Below are 18701 nucleotides of genomic sequence, written 5' to 3' on the forward strand. Positions count from 1 at the left end.
GTATATCTTACATATTGTACAATTAAATATAATAAATTAATGATTTCCCATTTAAAATATAAATATATAATTTAAAGAAAAATTAATATTTAATAGAATAATATTAATACAATAATCATTATTAATATGATTTTCATCATATTTCCATGCATAACGAAATTAAAATAACTGATAAAACAAAAATTACTAAACGTTAAATATAGTGAAAAATTAAACATGGTTATGAGAATCACCCAAAATCGCGGGAAACGCGTCCTGTTTCTGCTTAGAGACCCGTGAGGTTGAGTTACAATTTTTTAATACTAAAAAGAGAAATAATTTATAAGACATCGAATTAATTTTTTTAGAAGTTTACATTCAATACGTATCAATTCCTATAGACTTATAAAAAATAGGTGTTGTTTCTGTAAGAAATAAAGTAGCCCTTGAAAATCGGCCATCGCAGCTATTTTCAGCGATAATGAAAATTGTTTTCTATTCGTGAATCCTTTATACACAAGTTCTAAAGTTTATATTGTGCTAATCAGTGAAGAAATATATGAGGTTTCATATCATTAAATTATTGTCTTCCTCAATAGACGAAGATGCTAAATTAGTTAGAAAACAATGAATACTATCAACAAAGCAAATAGCAAGGTGGGCATAATTGTTGAATCAAGATTTGGCGAATTCGACAGAAATTTGGAAATAACGAGCAATAATTTTGAGAATGATCAAATGGACATCAGTGTTAATTGTAACAAAACTTCACCTGGTAGAAGTCGTTATGGCAGAATAATAAAACCTAAGTCTCCTAAGAATGAGGTTGCCAGTTCTCCAAAGGCATGTTATGCCTCTTAAGATCAATTCTTTCTGATTAAAGATCAATATCATTTTTAACAAACTATGGTACTACACGTAGCATTCTTTAATGTTTTACTGTATATTTTTTTTGTGTATATGTGTATCTATTTGTGACATAGTATGATACCAATACATATACACATATGCATATATTTATGATATAATTATATGTTAATTGTTTTTCTTTCTTTGTTATTATATTTCTTTTAATTAAATATATTGATAAAAATATTCATTAATATAATGTTAATATATGTGACTTACAGAATTCTAAAATGCCAAAGAATCGAAAATATCAAAATTCATTTGATAGTAATGATAGTACTGATGAAAATAATACAACTAATGATATGGACGATACAAGTGATTCTTCTAATAGTTTAAATATCATGGAGGAAACTACTCCAAAATTAGTTGGTTCACCTATACAATGTAATTGGATTTTAGGTCAATTAGCATGGGCCAGAGTTGGTAATTTTCCTTTTTGGCCTTGTGTTATAACACTTGATCCAGTTTTAATGGTATATCATAGGTTAAAAGGTAAATTTTTATTTTTATATATTTATTAAAGTTATTAAAAAAATTATATGTAAGTTTTATTCAATGATATTTTGTATAATTTTTTATTCCTTTTAACTTTATTATTAATAAAAATGATTAATAATATGTAATTAAATTATAATTAAATTAATAATTTTAAGTTATATGTTAACATTATCTTTTAAAAAATATGTATTATTCATGAATATGCAATATATGTTATATTATAAATTATTTGTAGAAAGCTTTTCTTTTCTTTATTAATATTTTATAGCATAAATATAACAATCTTATGCCAATTGATACAAATTATATAAAATATATATGTATATGTTTGACCAGCTACTGCCAGATCACAAATACTAATGATACATGTCCAATACTTTGGTGATAAAGGACGTCATAGTTGGGTTTCATCAAATTCTATGATACCATTTACAAATCTTGCAGACTTTAAAAAATTATCAGAATCAATCACTGCAGAAGTTAAAAAAAGAGATGCAAAATATGCAGCAGCATTTATTGTAAAGCCTGGTATAAAATCAAAATGGGAAAGTGCGATTGAAGAAGCTATGGAAGTTCATCCTATGAGTAATGATGATAGAGCAAATATTTTTAAACCAAAGGAAAAAAATATAAAAAATAAATCATCAAAAGTATCTGAAGAAAAGGATAAAGTTAATAAAAGAAAACACTCAAGTGATTCAAATGGTCCTGATCTTAAACGTACTAAACAAGATAATGTAGGTATATGATTAAAATATTTATATACTATTATAACTAAATAACTAATAATAATAAATTATTATTAGCATATGATAGATATCATAAATATTTATATTGAATAATTTTATAGGTATGTGAGTTACATAAATCATTACAAGACAAAACAGATGGTACAAAATCAAATATACTCAAATACATTGAGAATGGTAAAAATCATTCAAAACTCAATTCAGATACTCCTCCATTATCTCCCTTAAGTCAAAGAGATTCAAATGATGAAGTTTCTCTCATGCAAAAAGTTGAGTTTCGAACTGAAGAAGATATAGATGGTGTTTTTGAGGTTTATTATGAACGAAATAGAGATATGTTAGAAGATGAATATCCAGATGCATCAGAACATGATATTAGAAAATATTTAAGAAAGACTTGGGATAATATGAATTCTTCTTTTCGCAAAAAGTATCGATCCTATGTAACTTCAGACACTTCTAATGTCCATGCAAAAGAAAATTCGTTAGATCAGGAAGATGATTTATTGATAGAAATAGATGGAAATACTAAAGATAATAAAAAAACTAAAATCAAAGTTGAAAAAGAAGAGATAAATATTTCAGAAACGAAAAAAAATAGACCTTATAATCTTTTCAAAGGAATGAAACAAGAAAAAGTTTGTCAAATATGTGAAAAAACTGGAAAATTAACTAGGTGTAAAGGTCCTTGTTATTCGTATTTTCATCTTTCTTGTGTCAAACCAGGAGAGTCTAGTCCAGAACATTCCATTGATGAGAATATTATGGACGATAAGATTCTCGATGATATAAAGGAAATTAAACAAAATAATATTGATGATGATGAGAATAATGGTATAAAAAATTATTTATTATATCTTTTATATGTAACATTTAACTAAAATAAATGTTATTTCTAATTTTAGGCAAATCAGAAGAACAAGAAGATGAATTCTTCAAATGTATTGATTGTTTATCAGGAGTAGCACCTGCCTGTTTTATATGTAATGAAAGAGAAGGAGATAGAATAAGATGTTCTGTATTAGCTTGTGGCAAACATTATCATTCATCTTGCTTAAAATCATGGCCACAAGTAATGTTCAATAATAATAATATATATAATATATGTATATATAATCATGTAATATTTAAGTTAAAGTATATTATTTATAAATTTTTTTTGTTAGTCTCATTGGCAGGGAGGCCGTTTGACTTGTCCATATCACATATGTCATACATGCAGTTCAGACAATCCTCAGGATAGTCATTCAAGAGCTCCAAATGAGAAATTGGCACGATGTGTTCGTTGTCCTTCGTCTTATCATACATCTACATCTTGTTTACCTGCTGGTTCAGTGATTTTAACTGGTAGTCAAATAGTTTGTCCAAAGCATTATCAACCACCACAACCTCCAGTAAATGCAGCATGGTGTTTTTTATGTACAAGAGGTGGAAGTTTAATTTGTTGTGATACATGTCCAACATCATTTCATTTAGAATGTTTAGGTAACTATTTTTAAAGCAAGAATAATAAGTTTAATAACTTTAATAATAAATCATGGTTATTGTTATTTATAAATATTAATAATAAAATAAGATAATTAGTAAAATTAATTAAAATAATATATATATATATATATATATATATATATATATATAATAAATTATATAACTTTGTAATAATACTTGTAGGTATCAATGCTCCTGATGGTGCATTTATTTGTGAAGATTGTGAAACAGGTAGATTGCCTTTGTATGGAGAAGTTGTTTGGGTTAAACTTGGTAATTATCGTTGGTGGCCATCTCGTATTTGTTATCCTCATGAAATTCCTGAAAATATAGAAGCTATAGCACATAGTCCTGGTAAATTTTGTGTAATGTTCTTGGGATCGAATAATTATCATTGGATTCATAGGTAAATATATTTCATTATTATTTTGTTTAAATTAAATATTAAAAAAGATGTTAAAATCAATAACTATTTTTCCACTTATAGAGGACGTGCTTTTTTGTATCAAGATGGTGATGCAAATATAAAACCACCAATCGGTAAAAAAAACAGAGATGATACTTATCGTAAGGCATTAGAAGAAGCCAATGAGATTCATCAGCGTTTAAAAATTGAAAGAGCTGCTGCTAAAGACCATGGACCACGTGGATTGAAACCTCCACATTATGTTAAATTAAAGGTATAATTGTGTATATGTATATATATGTATATATATATATATATATAAATATATATGTATATATATACATATATGATATGCAGATATATATAAACAAATATGAATATTAATATGAATATTAATATGAATATTATATTAGAATATAATGTATAAATTTATGACGATTTCTCGTTGCTATATCTAAAGGTAATATCGCCAATCATACACTCTCATTAATATGTAAATCGATATACGAATATATATACGATATATATACGATATACGATTATTTCAATGGTCTTTTATATAATGAAGTTTCATTATTAGACTATTGATGATTATATGGTTTATTGATGATTATGATTATGTGGCAGCACTTTCTTTAAATAATGTAACGAGAAAATTACATTTATATCTATTTATAGGTGAATAAACCGGTTGGTAATGTAAAGCCAGTAGAAGTTGAAAGTATTGTTGCATGTGATTGTGATCCAGAATGGGAAAATCCATGTGCACCAGGAACAGATTGTCTTAATCGAATATTATTAGTTGAATGTAGTCCTGGCATTTGTCCAGCTGGTCCCAAATGTAACAATCAAGCATTTGTACGAAGACAATATCCAGCTATGGAACCATTTCATACTGTAGGACGTGGTTGGGGTCTTAGAAGTTTAGAACACATTAAAGCTGGACAGTTTGTTATAGAATATGTAGGTGAAGTTATAGATGAGGCTGAATACAAGCGAAGACTACATAGAAAAAAGGAATTAAAAAATGAGAATTTTTATTTTCTAACTATAGATAATAATAGAACAATCGATGCAGAACCAAAAGGCAATCTTAGTCGATTTATGAGTAAGTATATTTTATTTTTTATAAGTTAACATTTTCCAGAAATAAACAAATTTTTATGTTTCTTAATATATTACTTTTGTAGATCATTCATGTTCACCTAATTGTGAGACTCAAAAATGGACAGTAAATGGAGATACACGTATAGGTCTGTTTGCATTATGCGATATTGAGCCTGGCGAAGAATTGACTTTTAATTATAATTTAGCTTGTGATGGAGAAACTCGAAAACCTTGTTTATGTGGCGCATCAAATTGTAGTGGATTTATAGGTTTAAAAGTACAGAAACCGCAAGTAACAACACCTTCAATTCAACAAAAAAAAATTGAAAAATTTGATAAAATAAAACGTCAAAAAAGGTAAATGATAATATATATAAATACGCATATAGCGTTTTTCTTGATAAAAATAACAGAATAATATCTTTAGTTATATCCAATCGTATATGATAAATAAATTTAAAAAAAAAATAGAATATTTATATTCTTTTTCATCATAATTATTATTTATATTAAATATCTCAAATCATTTATTTTTATTTGCAATAATTTATCATTATAGCATACAAATAATGTATAATAAAAATTGTAAAATAATTAGATCGAGAAAGCATGTACTATGCTGGAGTTGCGGACAAGAAATTGAAAAATTAGCAGAATTTGTCATTTGTGATCAAAAGACATGTAATAAGAAGTACCATAAAGCTTGTGTAATCATTGATGATACAGATTCAAGATTTAGTTGTCCTTGGCATCGCTGTGCAGAATGTCGCCGTAGAACATCTGCACATTGTTCCTTCTGTAGTGCTGCTTTTTGTCAAGGTAATATTTTATACTACATTTGTTTCATTTATTATTGCTCTCGTCATTAAAATTAATTATCATCAATAGTGCATCTGGATGGAAATCTATTTGAGTACAGCGAAAAGGGCGGTTTTGTTTGTAAACTGCATGAAAATATGGATATGCAGAGATCTTCTGTAGAAGATGAAAAAGATTATTCGGATAATGATACTGAAACAGACAAAGAATACTCGTCTACAGGTTCCAATAGTCCGTTATTAACAATGGAAAAATCAATACCAAGAGAACCATCACCAAGAGTTTCCATAGTGGAGGTGAGATGAATATTCTAATATTATAGTATTGGCATTGTAAATTGTCGGGGAAATTGAGTAATCTTTTTTGTGCATTTTGAGCTTTCATCTAAAACTATTTTAAGTTTTAATTTAAATATTGTTAGCTTTTGTTTGTTTATATTATTTATATAACAAAGATTAAACAAGTATAATTGATTACACAATTACAATGGTGGTGGTAAGCATGAAAAGGAAATATATATTAGTTACGAAGTTATGTATATAGAGTAATGCATTTTTTAAAATATTCATTCGTTAATCAATCATTAGAAATATATGAAAAATAAAAATTTGTAAAAATACACATTGTTTTCAAATTTTTTCATCTTAAAAAATATATTTACATTGTGTTTCTATAATACTTTCAAAAATTTTTCTACAAATATAATATAGAATATGTTATAATATTTTATATCTGTGTAAAGATTTCAATTTTATCAAATAACGATTTATATTAATTCAAAAATAATATTATATGTTAATTTATTAACATATATAATGCTATATATATTATCTTACACATTTCTATTTGTATATAAAAAAATCATACTACAAAAGTATGTAATTAATATTTTAGAATTTTGTTTCAAACAAATATACAAATATATATTATTATTGATGTAATATTTATTGTTAAGATATTTCCGAAAGTAGACAAAAATTAACAATTAACTTCTTCTTCTTTTTTTCTTTTTTTTTTTTTTTTTTTTTTTAATTTTTTTTCACTGTTCCCAGCATCCTCTCCCTGACATTGGCAGTAGTGAGAAGTAGTAACAAACAAACATGTTCTGTTTAAGTTTATACGTTCAAGTGAGTGTATATTTTTTTGGTACTATCTCTTTGGACCTCTATATATGATCATAGTAAGAAAAAAGTATTTTGTAATTAACAAATAGCTTATAATAAATAGTTTAGTTTCTGTTATTTAATTATATAATTTAAAATATTAAGTAGTAAATAAATTTCTCTTGTATATAACAGATATTTAAATCCCACCAACTACATAAATTTCATTGTGGTTACTTTTTATTTTATTTATAGTATTTTCAGGCACGCAATTTGGTTTTAAATAATTTAAGTTTATCTTTTAAATTGTACTATATTTTCTAAATATTTATAAACAACAGTAATATTCCTTTTTTTTCTTAGAAAGTAAAAGGAATATTCATTTTATAATGAATATTTAATATATTTGTTTAAATATATTATTTTTTATAAAAACAATAGATAAAAAATATATTTTATAGGTTCATCCAAGTAGTGAAGAAAGTGAAGAATCTCAAAAAGAAGATGACGAAGAAATAATGCAGTTTGCTGATTTTATGCCTTGTGATTCAAAAAATATGAAAGGAAAAGAATTACACCGATTATCTCTAAGATTGAAAGGAGGGAAAGATCAGGTAGAAAAATTAAGTAATCTTACATCTAGTCAATTGGAGGCTATAATCGGTGGCAGTCTACTTGAGTGAACTATTTATCCTTATTAATTAGGATTAAACAATAAAATATATTTTAATGTGCATAGTCTCAAAATCTCCACAATTGATAAATCACGAATTATGTAATGATAAATGCGATACAACTGTGAACGCCAATATAGTAGTATTTGTAATTATATACATTGTTTGTAAAACACTCATTCCATGTCAAAGGGATCAGTTGAATAACAAATTTTAATAAATTCTAATTCTACTATCACGAAAATAAGTTTTATTTTTAATGATGATAATTTTGAATATATCTATGTTACATAATTTAATGAGTTATATACATATTCATACATTGCATTTATGAGTCATATGCATATGTATGTATATATATACGCGCTCGCATATATGCGACAAGCATTCATCTAATCGGATTGACATGGAATGTTTTTTTTTTTTAATTTACGAATAATATAACATAGAATAAATGCATACATATTCATGCAATATTTTTTCCTTCTGTTTTAACATATAATTAGGTATCTAGAATTGTCATACTAATTCAATATTTTGAATTAATTTGGACGTTTATGTATGGATAAACTTTTGTGAAAGCAATGTTTATTTTGTACATTATATTTATACATTAGTTAAACATATTTTTTAAATCTTTTTTATATTGTAGCTTAAAATTCTTGTCCATTATATCATCATACCTATAAAATAATCATTGAAATAATTACATTTATTAAATTGTAATAACTATCTTCACACTGCCTTGTGAATTTTGAAATTTTCTATTATAAAATACGAGTTATTTTTAAGACTATTTACTATTACAAAATATTAATTAAATGAAATTTTTATCGAATATTGTAAAACATTTTATGTTTTCAATTAATTCATTTAAAATATGTAATCCATTTCATTTGTGAAAATAGAAATTTTATGATATATATTTAAAAAAATTGTCTAAAAAAGAAATTTATATAAATGTGAATATAGCGAAATGGACAATTTAATGTAAGTTTATTAGCCGCATTTTCCTTTATGTAATTTAAATTGTATATACACTAAATAAGCGTGCTATTTACAGAAATTAAAGGAAATTATTAGATGCTAACAATTTTTTGTAATGAAAACAGAAATTTTAATCATTTCCCAATTTATAAAACATATTTAAATTTTAAAAACCGTTATTATCAATAATATATTAAAAAAAATAATTGTAAAAGATTAAATAATATACATAAAATTTTTTTTATTAATGAAAATAATATTCAAAATTATAGTAAAATTTTATTCAAATGTAGTACAATATCTACAATGTTAATATATATTGAATGGATAATTTAATTGTTCATAAGAATTATATGATCATCACATGATCAAAAATATGAAAGAAAATTGAAGAATATTGAATACTATTGAATTTTCTATTGCATTATTATTATACATATAACAATCAATGTCTTTTAACTTCAATATAATTAATTTAAATGAATATCAAATAAATCATAATAACATCAAACAAATTTTTTACTTCGCAAAACTTAATTTCAATATTTTTATGGGTTTTTAAAATGAAAAATTAAAATTATATATTCATTATATAATTTTTATCATACATGCTTTTTTCTTAATATACAAATAAATTGTTTTCATTTACAAAAAAACATTATTATCGTATTTATTTATACGATATAATGATATAAGAGTTTTTAATAATTAAATAGCATAAAATATTTCATTACTATTTTTTTAATTAAATTATTTCAATATATCGCTTATGTAATTAATATCAAATAATTCAAAAATTATTAAGCTTGTGATTCTTTACCATAATCTTGATAAAGTTTCGGACTATCTTGTATTGAAGAAATAGTGCTTTTTAAACTTGTTGGACTGAGATTAGAATTTGAACTTGTAGATATGGTTTCTTCTAATGAGGCCTGTTTTGTTCGTAACACAGGTGCAATAAAATTCTGACCAGCTGATAAATCTCTTTTTGGCATTTGTGTCTATATAGGAAAATTATTTTCTTATTATTTAAATAATTCTGATTAATTGATATGCTAAAAATTATAATAAAGTCGATTATGTTAAAAATTCTCAAAAATATACTTTAAACTTTGATGTGGATAAAGTAGCACCAGTGACAAGGCCTAAAATACTCGCGGCAAGTCCACTAAGTTGTACCGCAGCTAAAGGTGATAGTCCTCTTCTTACCAAACCTAAAGCTAATAGTGCAGCTTGAGCCAAAATTGGTGCAGCTCCAGTAGCACTTGCTGCTGCACCTGCTAATTGACCACCACCGATGCTTGGTCCATAAGCAAAACATAAATTGTGTCTATCCACCTATATAATATATAATATTTATCATAAATATAATATGCTTTTAATTATATATTATTTTTATGTAACATAAAATATTTTAACATACCAAATGTTTCACTACGAGATATAATAATCCAAAGGGTGTAATTAATGGACAAGCCAAACTATATACTGTTGTCATAGTAAAAACTAAGAGTAACCAAGCATAATGAGCACCTAATGGAAATTCCCATAATACTGCTTTTCTAACATGTATTCTTTCCGCTTTACTACGTGCTGCACATAATCTGAAGGTATATAATGCTAATTCTGGAAATCTGACTAATTCCAATCCACTTCCAAGTAAAGCTGCAGTGATTACATAATTTACAAATAAAGCACCCTAAAAAACAAAAATTTTACATTGTTATGATTGTAAATTATATTTTATTAATTCTATTGTACCTTATCAGGTAAAAACACACAATCCCATCTTCCTGTGTCATTTGCTACATTTACAGTCCATTCCAAAAATGCTTGTGCACTTGTTAGACCTAAACTAGGTAATATAAGAACCATTAGTAACAAAAGAAGTAAGGTTTTCGTCATTACTGCTCGATTTAGACTACTTCTAGTCCAATGTCTAACTAATGATTCACTTCTTGATACTAATACAGGCATTAAAGCAGCCACACTAACTAATAATACAGTTGGAAGAAAATATGAGACTATTGGACTAAGATTCATAATTTTTCCTGTAATTGGTAATTTATTCAATGCAGTTACTATTACCTGAAAATGTTACGAGAATATAAAAAAATTTAGTAAAAAAAAACAAAATAAGAATTATAACTATTTTAATTAAAAAAAGACTTACAGCTGGTGTAGTAAGAAAAAATAATATAATGCCCAATGCAAAATTTATTAAAACAGCATTCAGGTACCAACATGGTCTTGGTATACTTAGATTTTCCCAGAAAATATCAGAAGGTGTAGGAGCATAATCTACAACCCATTTTAAACTGGGCAAAGAACGTAAGTGTTTTCGCATAACTTTAGCTGTACCAGGTGTACCTTATTAATATTATTATTATTATTGATAGTGAAAATTGTTTTATATTATGAAATAAAATAATATTCAATAATTATTTTGAAATTATTTATAATTGATTTTGAATAAAATTTAATGTTATATATATATATATCATAAAATCATGATAAAATAGTAACTGACCTAGAGTCATAAAAGCTACTCCAAGAGGTCTATTTAGAGCTACTTTTTTTTCTTCTTCCACTAATACAGTCAATCGCATTTCTTCATTTGCATAAAATTCTCGAGCATCAACTTTCTGTAAAAAAAATTGAAATTTTGTAAAACTTTAATTATTACAATAATTTTTTAAAAGAATTACATACATTTTTACAACAACAACCTATCACTTGACCACATGGATATGGATACATTTGTAATGGTTCTCTTTTTCTTGCATAATTTTCACAATATAAACGTGCTTGTTCGGCACAATCTTTTTCTATATTTAGTGTCGAAAGTCGTTTAATATCATAAGCTAATGTAATATCTTCTATTGTTAAAGTAGGAAAAGCTTGTCTACACAAAACAATATTATGAAAAAAATAAAGTTATTAAATTAAACAATACTTATTATTATTAATTATAATATACATTATAAAATTAAATTTATACTTGAAATAATCAGTAAGACTTTGAATATTGCATTGATGTTTTGGTATTTCTGTAATTAATAACGTTCTAGCTGCCAATTCACCACCATGCCTGGAATCTCGTACCTTTTCAATAATATTATTATTTTAATCAAAAATTAAATATAATTTTATAACTTAATTTATTTATTCACAATTAATGAAATATACCTTTTTCAAGAAATGTCTCATAATGTATCCACCAATTGGTAAATAGCATAAAATTAAAATTGTATGCACCCAAATCCATGGAGACATTGGATCTAAATTTGATAATGTTGTATGACCAAATGTTGCTTCATCACCTTGCATATTACCATGAAAATTAATTGGTAATGCTATACATAATGATACAATAACCATTAAGCATGTTAAAATAATCAAATGACGTTCAAATGATATATAAAGTAAACCATCTGGTCCTGCTCGTTTTAATAATTCTTCATCACTAAAATTAAAGTTATAATATAATATATATATATCATATAAGTTTTATTAAAATGTTATATCATAATTTTAATATATTTTAAGTAGTTGATGTATTTACCTAACTTTAAATGCAATAACAATCCATGATAAAAAACCTCTATCAACTTGAGAAATTTGGGAATTAACAGAATTTTCTATACATATTGCTTCTGTATCTCTACCTTCATTATCTCCATAAAATAATTCCACCCATCGCTCATCTGTTTTGTTTAATAATGCAAGACGTCCATAATTCCATGCTTTTTTACGTAATAAACCAAACAAGATAACAAGGATCTGTTAAATTACATTATAATATTTCAAAAAAATTATTAAAAATATGTACATAAGATATATATATATTTATATAATTTCTAAAAATATATTTTTTTTAATATAATTTTTACCAAAAAGCCAAAAAAATTCAGCAATAAATTTTCAGGAATGCCCGCATAGATATCAGGTAATATTATTGTTGAATTATGTCTTGGGATTGGAATACAAGTTTCAGTAGATGGAGTTTCACGTATTTCATGTAAGCTTGAGCTGTAATTTAAATAATAATAATCTTTTGCATGAAATTTATTTTTAAATATTTAATGTTAAAAAAGAATTTTTAATATAAAAAGTATATTTTTATATTTTTATAGTACATATTAATTTTATAAAATATCTGCAAGGAACATATAAATCCATTTCTAAAAAGAAGTAATATAAAAAGAATAAATATAAAATAATCATATTATTTTATTTAAATTATCCAATATAAAATAATAAAGATAAAAAAATAAAGAACGAAAGAAAGATAAAATATTAAATGTGTTGTATACTATTTTTTATTATATATAGATAAACAATGTTACTGAACAATTAACGAAATTTTCAAACAATTGAAATTACGAATTTACATAATTATAAGAAAACAGTAATAATATGATCAAAATATATAAAAAATTATATTTTATTAGTTATTTATTTATTTACTTACTGAAAATTTAAGTAGCCCATATTTGTTGATATATATATTTATGTATAATTAAGTAAATACAAAAGTACATATCAACAAATGTGTGTCAATTTGACACATTGTACCGATTCCATTAGATATAAGTAACAGCAAGTGTCGCGCTAACATAACCTAATCTAAATACAATGATTGCGCAAAGATAATACGATATGTTGAAATTTACAGAATTTTATTTAGATTTTATCAATTTTTTTTATCTGTTCAGATTGACTGATAACATGATAATTCATGATATCATATTTCAATAGATATGATTTAAATGTCTTAAAGAAATATTTTTAAAAAAATCTGAATTCTTGTGTTTTAAAACAATACAATAAATAACAAATTGTTAAAATAATAATAATAAATAAATTGAATAATAATGCAATATATTTGATATTTTTACTTTTAAAAATTATAAATTTATTTCTATCATTTTATTTTCATATATTTTTTTTTTACAAAAAATTCAATAATTCAAATTTTTCTTTTTTCTAATGTATTAATGTTTGTAATGTATGTATAAATATACACATTAAAATTAAACAAGAAAAATTATTTATTAATTTAGAAAATATATATACGTATAAATAAAAATTAGTTTTATTTCTGATGAACAAAATTCTTATCTATAGTAAATATATAATATATACATAAATAAATAAATATATTATATAATTATATATAATTATATATAATATATTATATAAATATATTATATTAAATGCTATTATATTAATAAATAAATACAATGTTTTGTTTAATGGATATATGTTCATAGACATTATCATATATATATATTTATTAAATATATATCATAATATATTTATATTTACAATTTATTTCTTTTTATTTATATATGTGATATATAAATTTATATATATATTTATATGTATCAACTGATATTTGCTTTCGATATCCATTATTTTAAAAATATCAATATTTAAATTAATATTTATAATCGTTGGTATTGATTATATGGCTGTAATTCACCTGATGTGATACAATCTAAAATCCAAGTTTCTTTTAAACCTTCAACACCAATTATAATTTTTGCTATTTCTGGATTTTCAGTGATACAACCACCAGCAGCTTTTATAAGATCTTTTAATACATTATAAGGTGGTATTGTATTTTTTTCAACATATATGTATCCACAAGCAGTAAATAATTCTGGAACATAGGATTTTCCAAATAGTTGCCTATCTTTACGATTTTCCTAAAAAATTATATAAAAATATAAAATAGTAGTTCACTTTATAGCATAATGAATAAGATATAAATACTTATATAACTTGTCTCAGATAGAGACAACTTAAATATCTCTTTTTTTTTCATGTACAAAATGTTTATGGCATAATTTAAATAATTTTAAAAAATTTATTGAAGTAAAAGAGATATTTAAAATAATTTTTTTTATCCAAGACATTTCATATTTTAATATGATTTTATATATTTTATTTACCAAAACTGCTTTTGAAAAATGTGCCATTTCATATTTTTCTGGATTTAACCATGCATTGTTTTCTAAAGATTTTAAGATCCATTCAAAATTAACTAACCAACAGCCTCTTATAATACCATGTAACAGATTTATTGTACGTACACCTGTAGTTACTACATGTGTTGTACTTTTTGTAACTTTTAATTCAATCTTTGCTGAACCAAGAGCTCTAACAACATTTCTCACTATATCTTTATCTCTATAAACCAATATGAAATTATAGAATTGAAAATATATTTATTAAAATATAATAAAATATTTGATTAAAAATAATATGATTTTTTATCTTTTAAGTTGTAATGAATAAATTTTACCTACTCATTAGACAAACCGGTTGTAACAATATTCAATTTGTGCATTTGTTTTTTCTTTGCAAATTGAACAACAGATGATGTTTTTGTAGGTTGAAAATCAATTGATGAATTTCTTTCTAAAGTATAAATATGTGTTGTTTCTAATTTATGAACATTTTCTTTATTTTCTTTTAATTTTTTTAAAATATCTTCATTAACAATTTTTTTAATAACAATTTTTTTACTAACTAGTTTCTTTGTTTTTTTTTGTGTTTTACCATTATAATTTTTTTTTTTTTTTTATCAATGCATTCTGTATTATTTTTATTAACTATCTTTTTAACTTCATTTCTATTTTTTTTATGTTTTTTTTTAAATATTGAAAATGGAGGATATGAATATTCTTCATTTTGTACAGGAGAAAGTGATAATAATTGTGAAGATTCATGCAAAGGTAATAATTTCCTTTTACATTTTCTTTTATTATTTGATGTTACTGAATATTTCATATTTTGATTTGTTTCTGCTTTACTTTCATTAGTTGATTCTTGAATGATTATAGATGTTTTTGAGTCAATATGCGATATTTTACAAGATGAATTGTGCAAAATGATCGTATTATTTATATTACCACAATTATGAATTTTTTGTAAAATTACATCATTTTGATAAGGTATTTTGTAATTATTAGTTTTTTGCATATTGAAACTATTATTTTTTATATTTTGTAAGTTAAAAGTATTTTTTTTTTTTTTAATTAAATTTATATCATCAGTTGCATTGTTATTTTTTTGTAATTTCTTTGAAGTATCTAGTGATGTATTCATTTGTAATGAAGTACAAACAGTATTCACACTATCTTGTGTTGTCTCAAAATTTAATGCATATGTATCTTTTTGTTCATTTTCGAAATTTTTTTTATTTTCACAATCTTTTTGTTTATATTTATTTTTATATTTATTATAATCATTTATCTGATCAATAGATGTATTGACATTTAAAGAAGTTTGCATTGTATTTAACTCATCTGTTTCAACTAAATTTATATTTTTATTATTTCCTATCATTTTAAAATTTTCACATGAAAGTTGGCATGCATAACTGTTATACTGTTTTTGCAAATTATGTTTATTTTTAGAATGTTCTTCTTTTTCTATATCTAATAATTTATCATTTATCATTGTGGAACATGCAATTGGTATAAAATCATTTTCACTTTCAGAAATATTTAATATAAGAGAATTATCTTCATAATTAATACAATGATTTCTTTTTTCATTAGAATCACAAAATATTTTATTTTTCTTTAATTTTAATACATCATACTTATTATGATTTTTTTTTTCCAATTGTATAGAATGCTGTTTTATAGAATAACATTTTGAACTAATACTATTATCAATTATATTTATAACATCAAAATCTTTTTTTACATTAGAAAATTGTTTTTTGTTTGACTGTGTTATTTTTTTAATATCTTTTCTTTTATATTTGTTTTTTGGTGTATTACAAATACTTTGATTTAAATTATTTTTTTCATTCTGACATTTGATTTTATTTGTAATATCTGACATTCTTAAAGACAATTCATTTTTTTTTGTAGTTTCACATTTATTATCAATTATAAATTTACTTGAATGTTTATTTTTAACACATATTGTGCTTGCATTAATACATAATTCATCTTGTTTGTTAACTATTTGTTTATTTTTTATTTTTGAAAAAATATCATTTGGTACATTGTTTTCATTTATTTTTTCTAAAACTATATTAACATTTTTAAAAGGAATACCATAAGAAAGAATATTATCCACATCATGACTAGAATCTATTTGTTCAAGTGTATCATTGCCAGAATCTGATAAATTTGGAACACAACTTAAATTAACTTTCAGTGAACTTCTTTGATGACAGAAACTATTTGTATCATTTAAAATTGTCTGAATTTTCTTATTTTTGTTTACACTCATATTTTTTTGTTCTTATTTTTAAATCCAGATGTTTTGATGATCAAAAAAAAAATTTTTTTAAAGCTCTTTTAATTGACGATTTAAAGCATAGTTGTATTAACTTAACATTGAAATAGATTATTTATTTTAATATATAAATTTTTATATACATATAAAACATATTATAAACATATATTTTATATATTATTTACATTATTAAATAATTTCAAACATTTATATGTAATGTATTAATATTTATAAAATTATCTGATATTATATTTGAAAATGCTACATTCAACGAAACAAATCACTAGAAATACACTAGAATCACTATAAAACATTACGTGAAAAATGATTTAATTTTAATTTTAATATAGACACAAATATCTAAAAAATTTTGTAATTAATAATTTATTTATATTTGTAAGACTTATTATATATTTATATTTATTTTATAGATGTTTAATGATAATAAATTATAACATCTGAAAATTAAATTTCAAAACAATATTTTACATAAAAATAAGATTGAAGATATTACCACACATATATAAAAATTATAGTCACTATAATTTTCACTGGTCACTAGTGATAGTGGAATAAATTTGAAGATAAGAATAAAAATTAATGCTTAGATTTATAACATATAGTATGATTCTTTTATAATTCACGTTGTATATCTCAATATAAAATTATTTACCGTAATCTTCCACAATTTTATAAAATATTTACTTTAATAATAATAAATAATTTTTTTGTAATAAATAATGAGAATGTAGTAAATTACATTATAATTCATTATATATTAAACATTAGATATACATTAAAATGTGAAATAATATTAAAAACAATATTATCAAAATTTATTATATATTTATATTTATTTATTTATATCTGATTTTATTTTTTTTTTTATATTAACATAATATATTTAGTGTTATAAATTTATATATTTAATATTTTAAAAGAATAACAATTTAAAAGAAAAAAAAATTAAATGAATATTATTTAGATCAAACCTGTAAAATTAAATATATTTTTCTAAAAATAATATCAATAAATTTTCTTGATAAGCATTTAACACAAAAAATATAATCTTATAAAATTAATTTAAGAAGTTATTAAAGTTACATATGTATGTTATATATTTTTATATTATTATATTAACAATTTTATCATTTTATCACTTAATGCATTATTTAAATTATGAATAGGAAAAATAAATCGATATTAAAAAAAAAATAATTTTAAAATTACATGGCAATAGATTATGACAAAAATATATAAAAAATAAATATTTTTTTTATTTATGAACATAATATTATTGAATTAAACATGATTATATTCTTTTAAAAACATTAAAAAGATTATGTTTTTATATTTGTAAATAAAAACTAACAAAAGAAATTATTGTTAAATATTTAAAAAACAAAAAGATTAGAGAGATTATTTTTATTATTTTTTATCAATAATTCAATAACAAGATATACTGGTATTCTCCGATACTTTCTCCCTCTAATGATAGCAAAAAGAAGGAAAACTAATATATCTAAGCGATATTTAAATCATTCTTATTTAAATCTTATTTAAATCATTTAGGAGAAAAACTATTTTTAAATATGATATTTACAATGTATCAATCGATTATTTTAAAAATTATTTATTAATAACTAATTAATATTATATATATATATATATATATATATATATATATATATATATATATATATATATATAT

At 22.7% G+C, this 18701-nt stretch overlaps 3 protein-coding genes across 13 annotated transcripts; 1 reads left to right on the forward strand and 2 right to left on the reverse strand.

The window, feature by feature from the left end:
- Positions 1 to 199: 199 nt before the first annotated feature.
- On the forward strand, positions 200 to 8825 carry NSD (Nuclear receptor binding SET domain protein). 11 transcript variants are annotated; one of them, XM_086917632.1, is made up of 15 exons: positions 473 to 822; positions 1110 to 1383; positions 1726 to 2126; positions 2240 to 2972; positions 3044 to 3210; positions 3305 to 3623; positions 3810 to 4032; positions 4114 to 4306; positions 4711 to 5140; positions 5223 to 5285; positions 5346 to 5496; positions 5738 to 5958; positions 6028 to 6254; positions 7011 to 7085; positions 7523 to 8825. In XM_086917632.1, exons 1-14 carry the CDS (start codon positions 607 to 609, stop codon positions 7044 to 7046), a joined length of 3654 nt encoding a protein of 1217 aa, XP_086773758.1. In that variant the 5' UTR covers positions 473 to 606; the 3' UTR covers positions 7047 to 7085; positions 7523 to 8825. The 11 variants fall into 11 exon arrangements, 10 of the variants coding, with proteins under 10 accessions (XP_086773734.1, XP_086773725.1, XP_086773742.1 ...); XR_015295202.1 differs by having other exon boundaries at positions 5223 to 5496; positions 5699 to 5958; positions 7011 to 7138; positions 7523 to 7665; XM_086917604.1 differs by having other exon boundaries at positions 5223 to 5496; positions 5699 to 5958.
- On the reverse strand, positions 8296 to 13560 carry Tmem63 (transmembrane protein 63). Its single transcript, XM_086917663.1, has 12 exons — positions 13197 to 13560; positions 12616 to 12754; positions 12288 to 12505; positions 11912 to 12188; positions 11724 to 11827; positions 11435 to 11627; positions 11253 to 11367; positions 10896 to 11092; positions 10484 to 10810; positions 10146 to 10421; positions 9827 to 10060; positions 8296 to 9723 (listed from the first exon to the last, which is right to left on the reverse strand). The coding sequence occupies exons 1-12, from the start codon at positions 13214 to 13216 to the stop codon at positions 9523 to 9525; spliced, it is 2301 nt and encodes a 766-aa protein (XP_086773789.1). The 5' UTR covers positions 13217 to 13560; the 3' UTR covers positions 8296 to 9522.
- A 411-nt stretch (positions 13561 to 13971) lies between these two features.
- MCPH1 (Microcephalin) lies at positions 13972 to 17069 on the reverse strand. The gene is given in 4 exon segments (XM_003690146.4): positions 13972 to 14436; positions 14683 to 14920; positions 15040 to 15316; positions 15319 to 17069. Coding segments are annotated over 4 exon segments (2445 nt in total). The 5' UTR covers positions 16985 to 17069; the 3' UTR covers positions 13972 to 14172.
- Positions 17070 to 18701: the final 1632 nt, after the last annotated feature.

The sequence above is a fragment of the Apis florea genome, unplaced genomic scaffold, assembly GCF_048593485.1.
Source record: "Apis florea isolate Af1SG1 unplaced genomic scaffold, ASM4859348v1 contig_1615_pilon, whole genome shotgun sequence".
NCBI classification, from domain to species: domain Eukaryota; kingdom Metazoa; phylum Arthropoda; class Insecta; order Hymenoptera; family Apidae; genus Apis; species Apis florea.

What these genes read in the sequence shown, in the direction of transcription:
- Tmem63 (XM_086917663.1), bottom strand. Translation starts at nt 13,216, where the DNA reads ATGGGCTACTTAAATTTTCA. An exon ending in TGAGACATTTCTTGAAAAAG is followed by an intron (nt 11,828 to 11,911) that starts GTATATTTCATT and finishes ATTATTGAAAAG; the next exon opens with GTACGAGATTCCAGGCATGG. An exon ending in AGTCTTACTGATTATTTCAA is followed by an intron (nt 11,628 to 11,723) that starts GTATAAATTTAA and finishes TGTTTTGTGTAG; the next exon opens with ACAAGCTTTTCCTACTTTAA.
- NSD (XM_086917581.1), top strand. Translation starts at nt 607, where the DNA reads ATGAATACTATCAACAAAGCAAATAGCAAGGTGGGCATAATTGTTGAA. An exon ending in TGATGATGATGAGAATAATG is followed by an intron (nt 2,973 to 3,043) that starts GTATAAAAAATT and finishes TTCTAATTTTAG; the next exon opens with GCAAATCAGAAGAACAAGAA. An exon ending in AAAATAAAACGTCAAAAAAG is followed by an intron (nt 5,497 to 5,698) that starts GTAAATGATAAT and finishes TTATCATTATAG; the next exon opens with CATACAAATAATGTATAATA.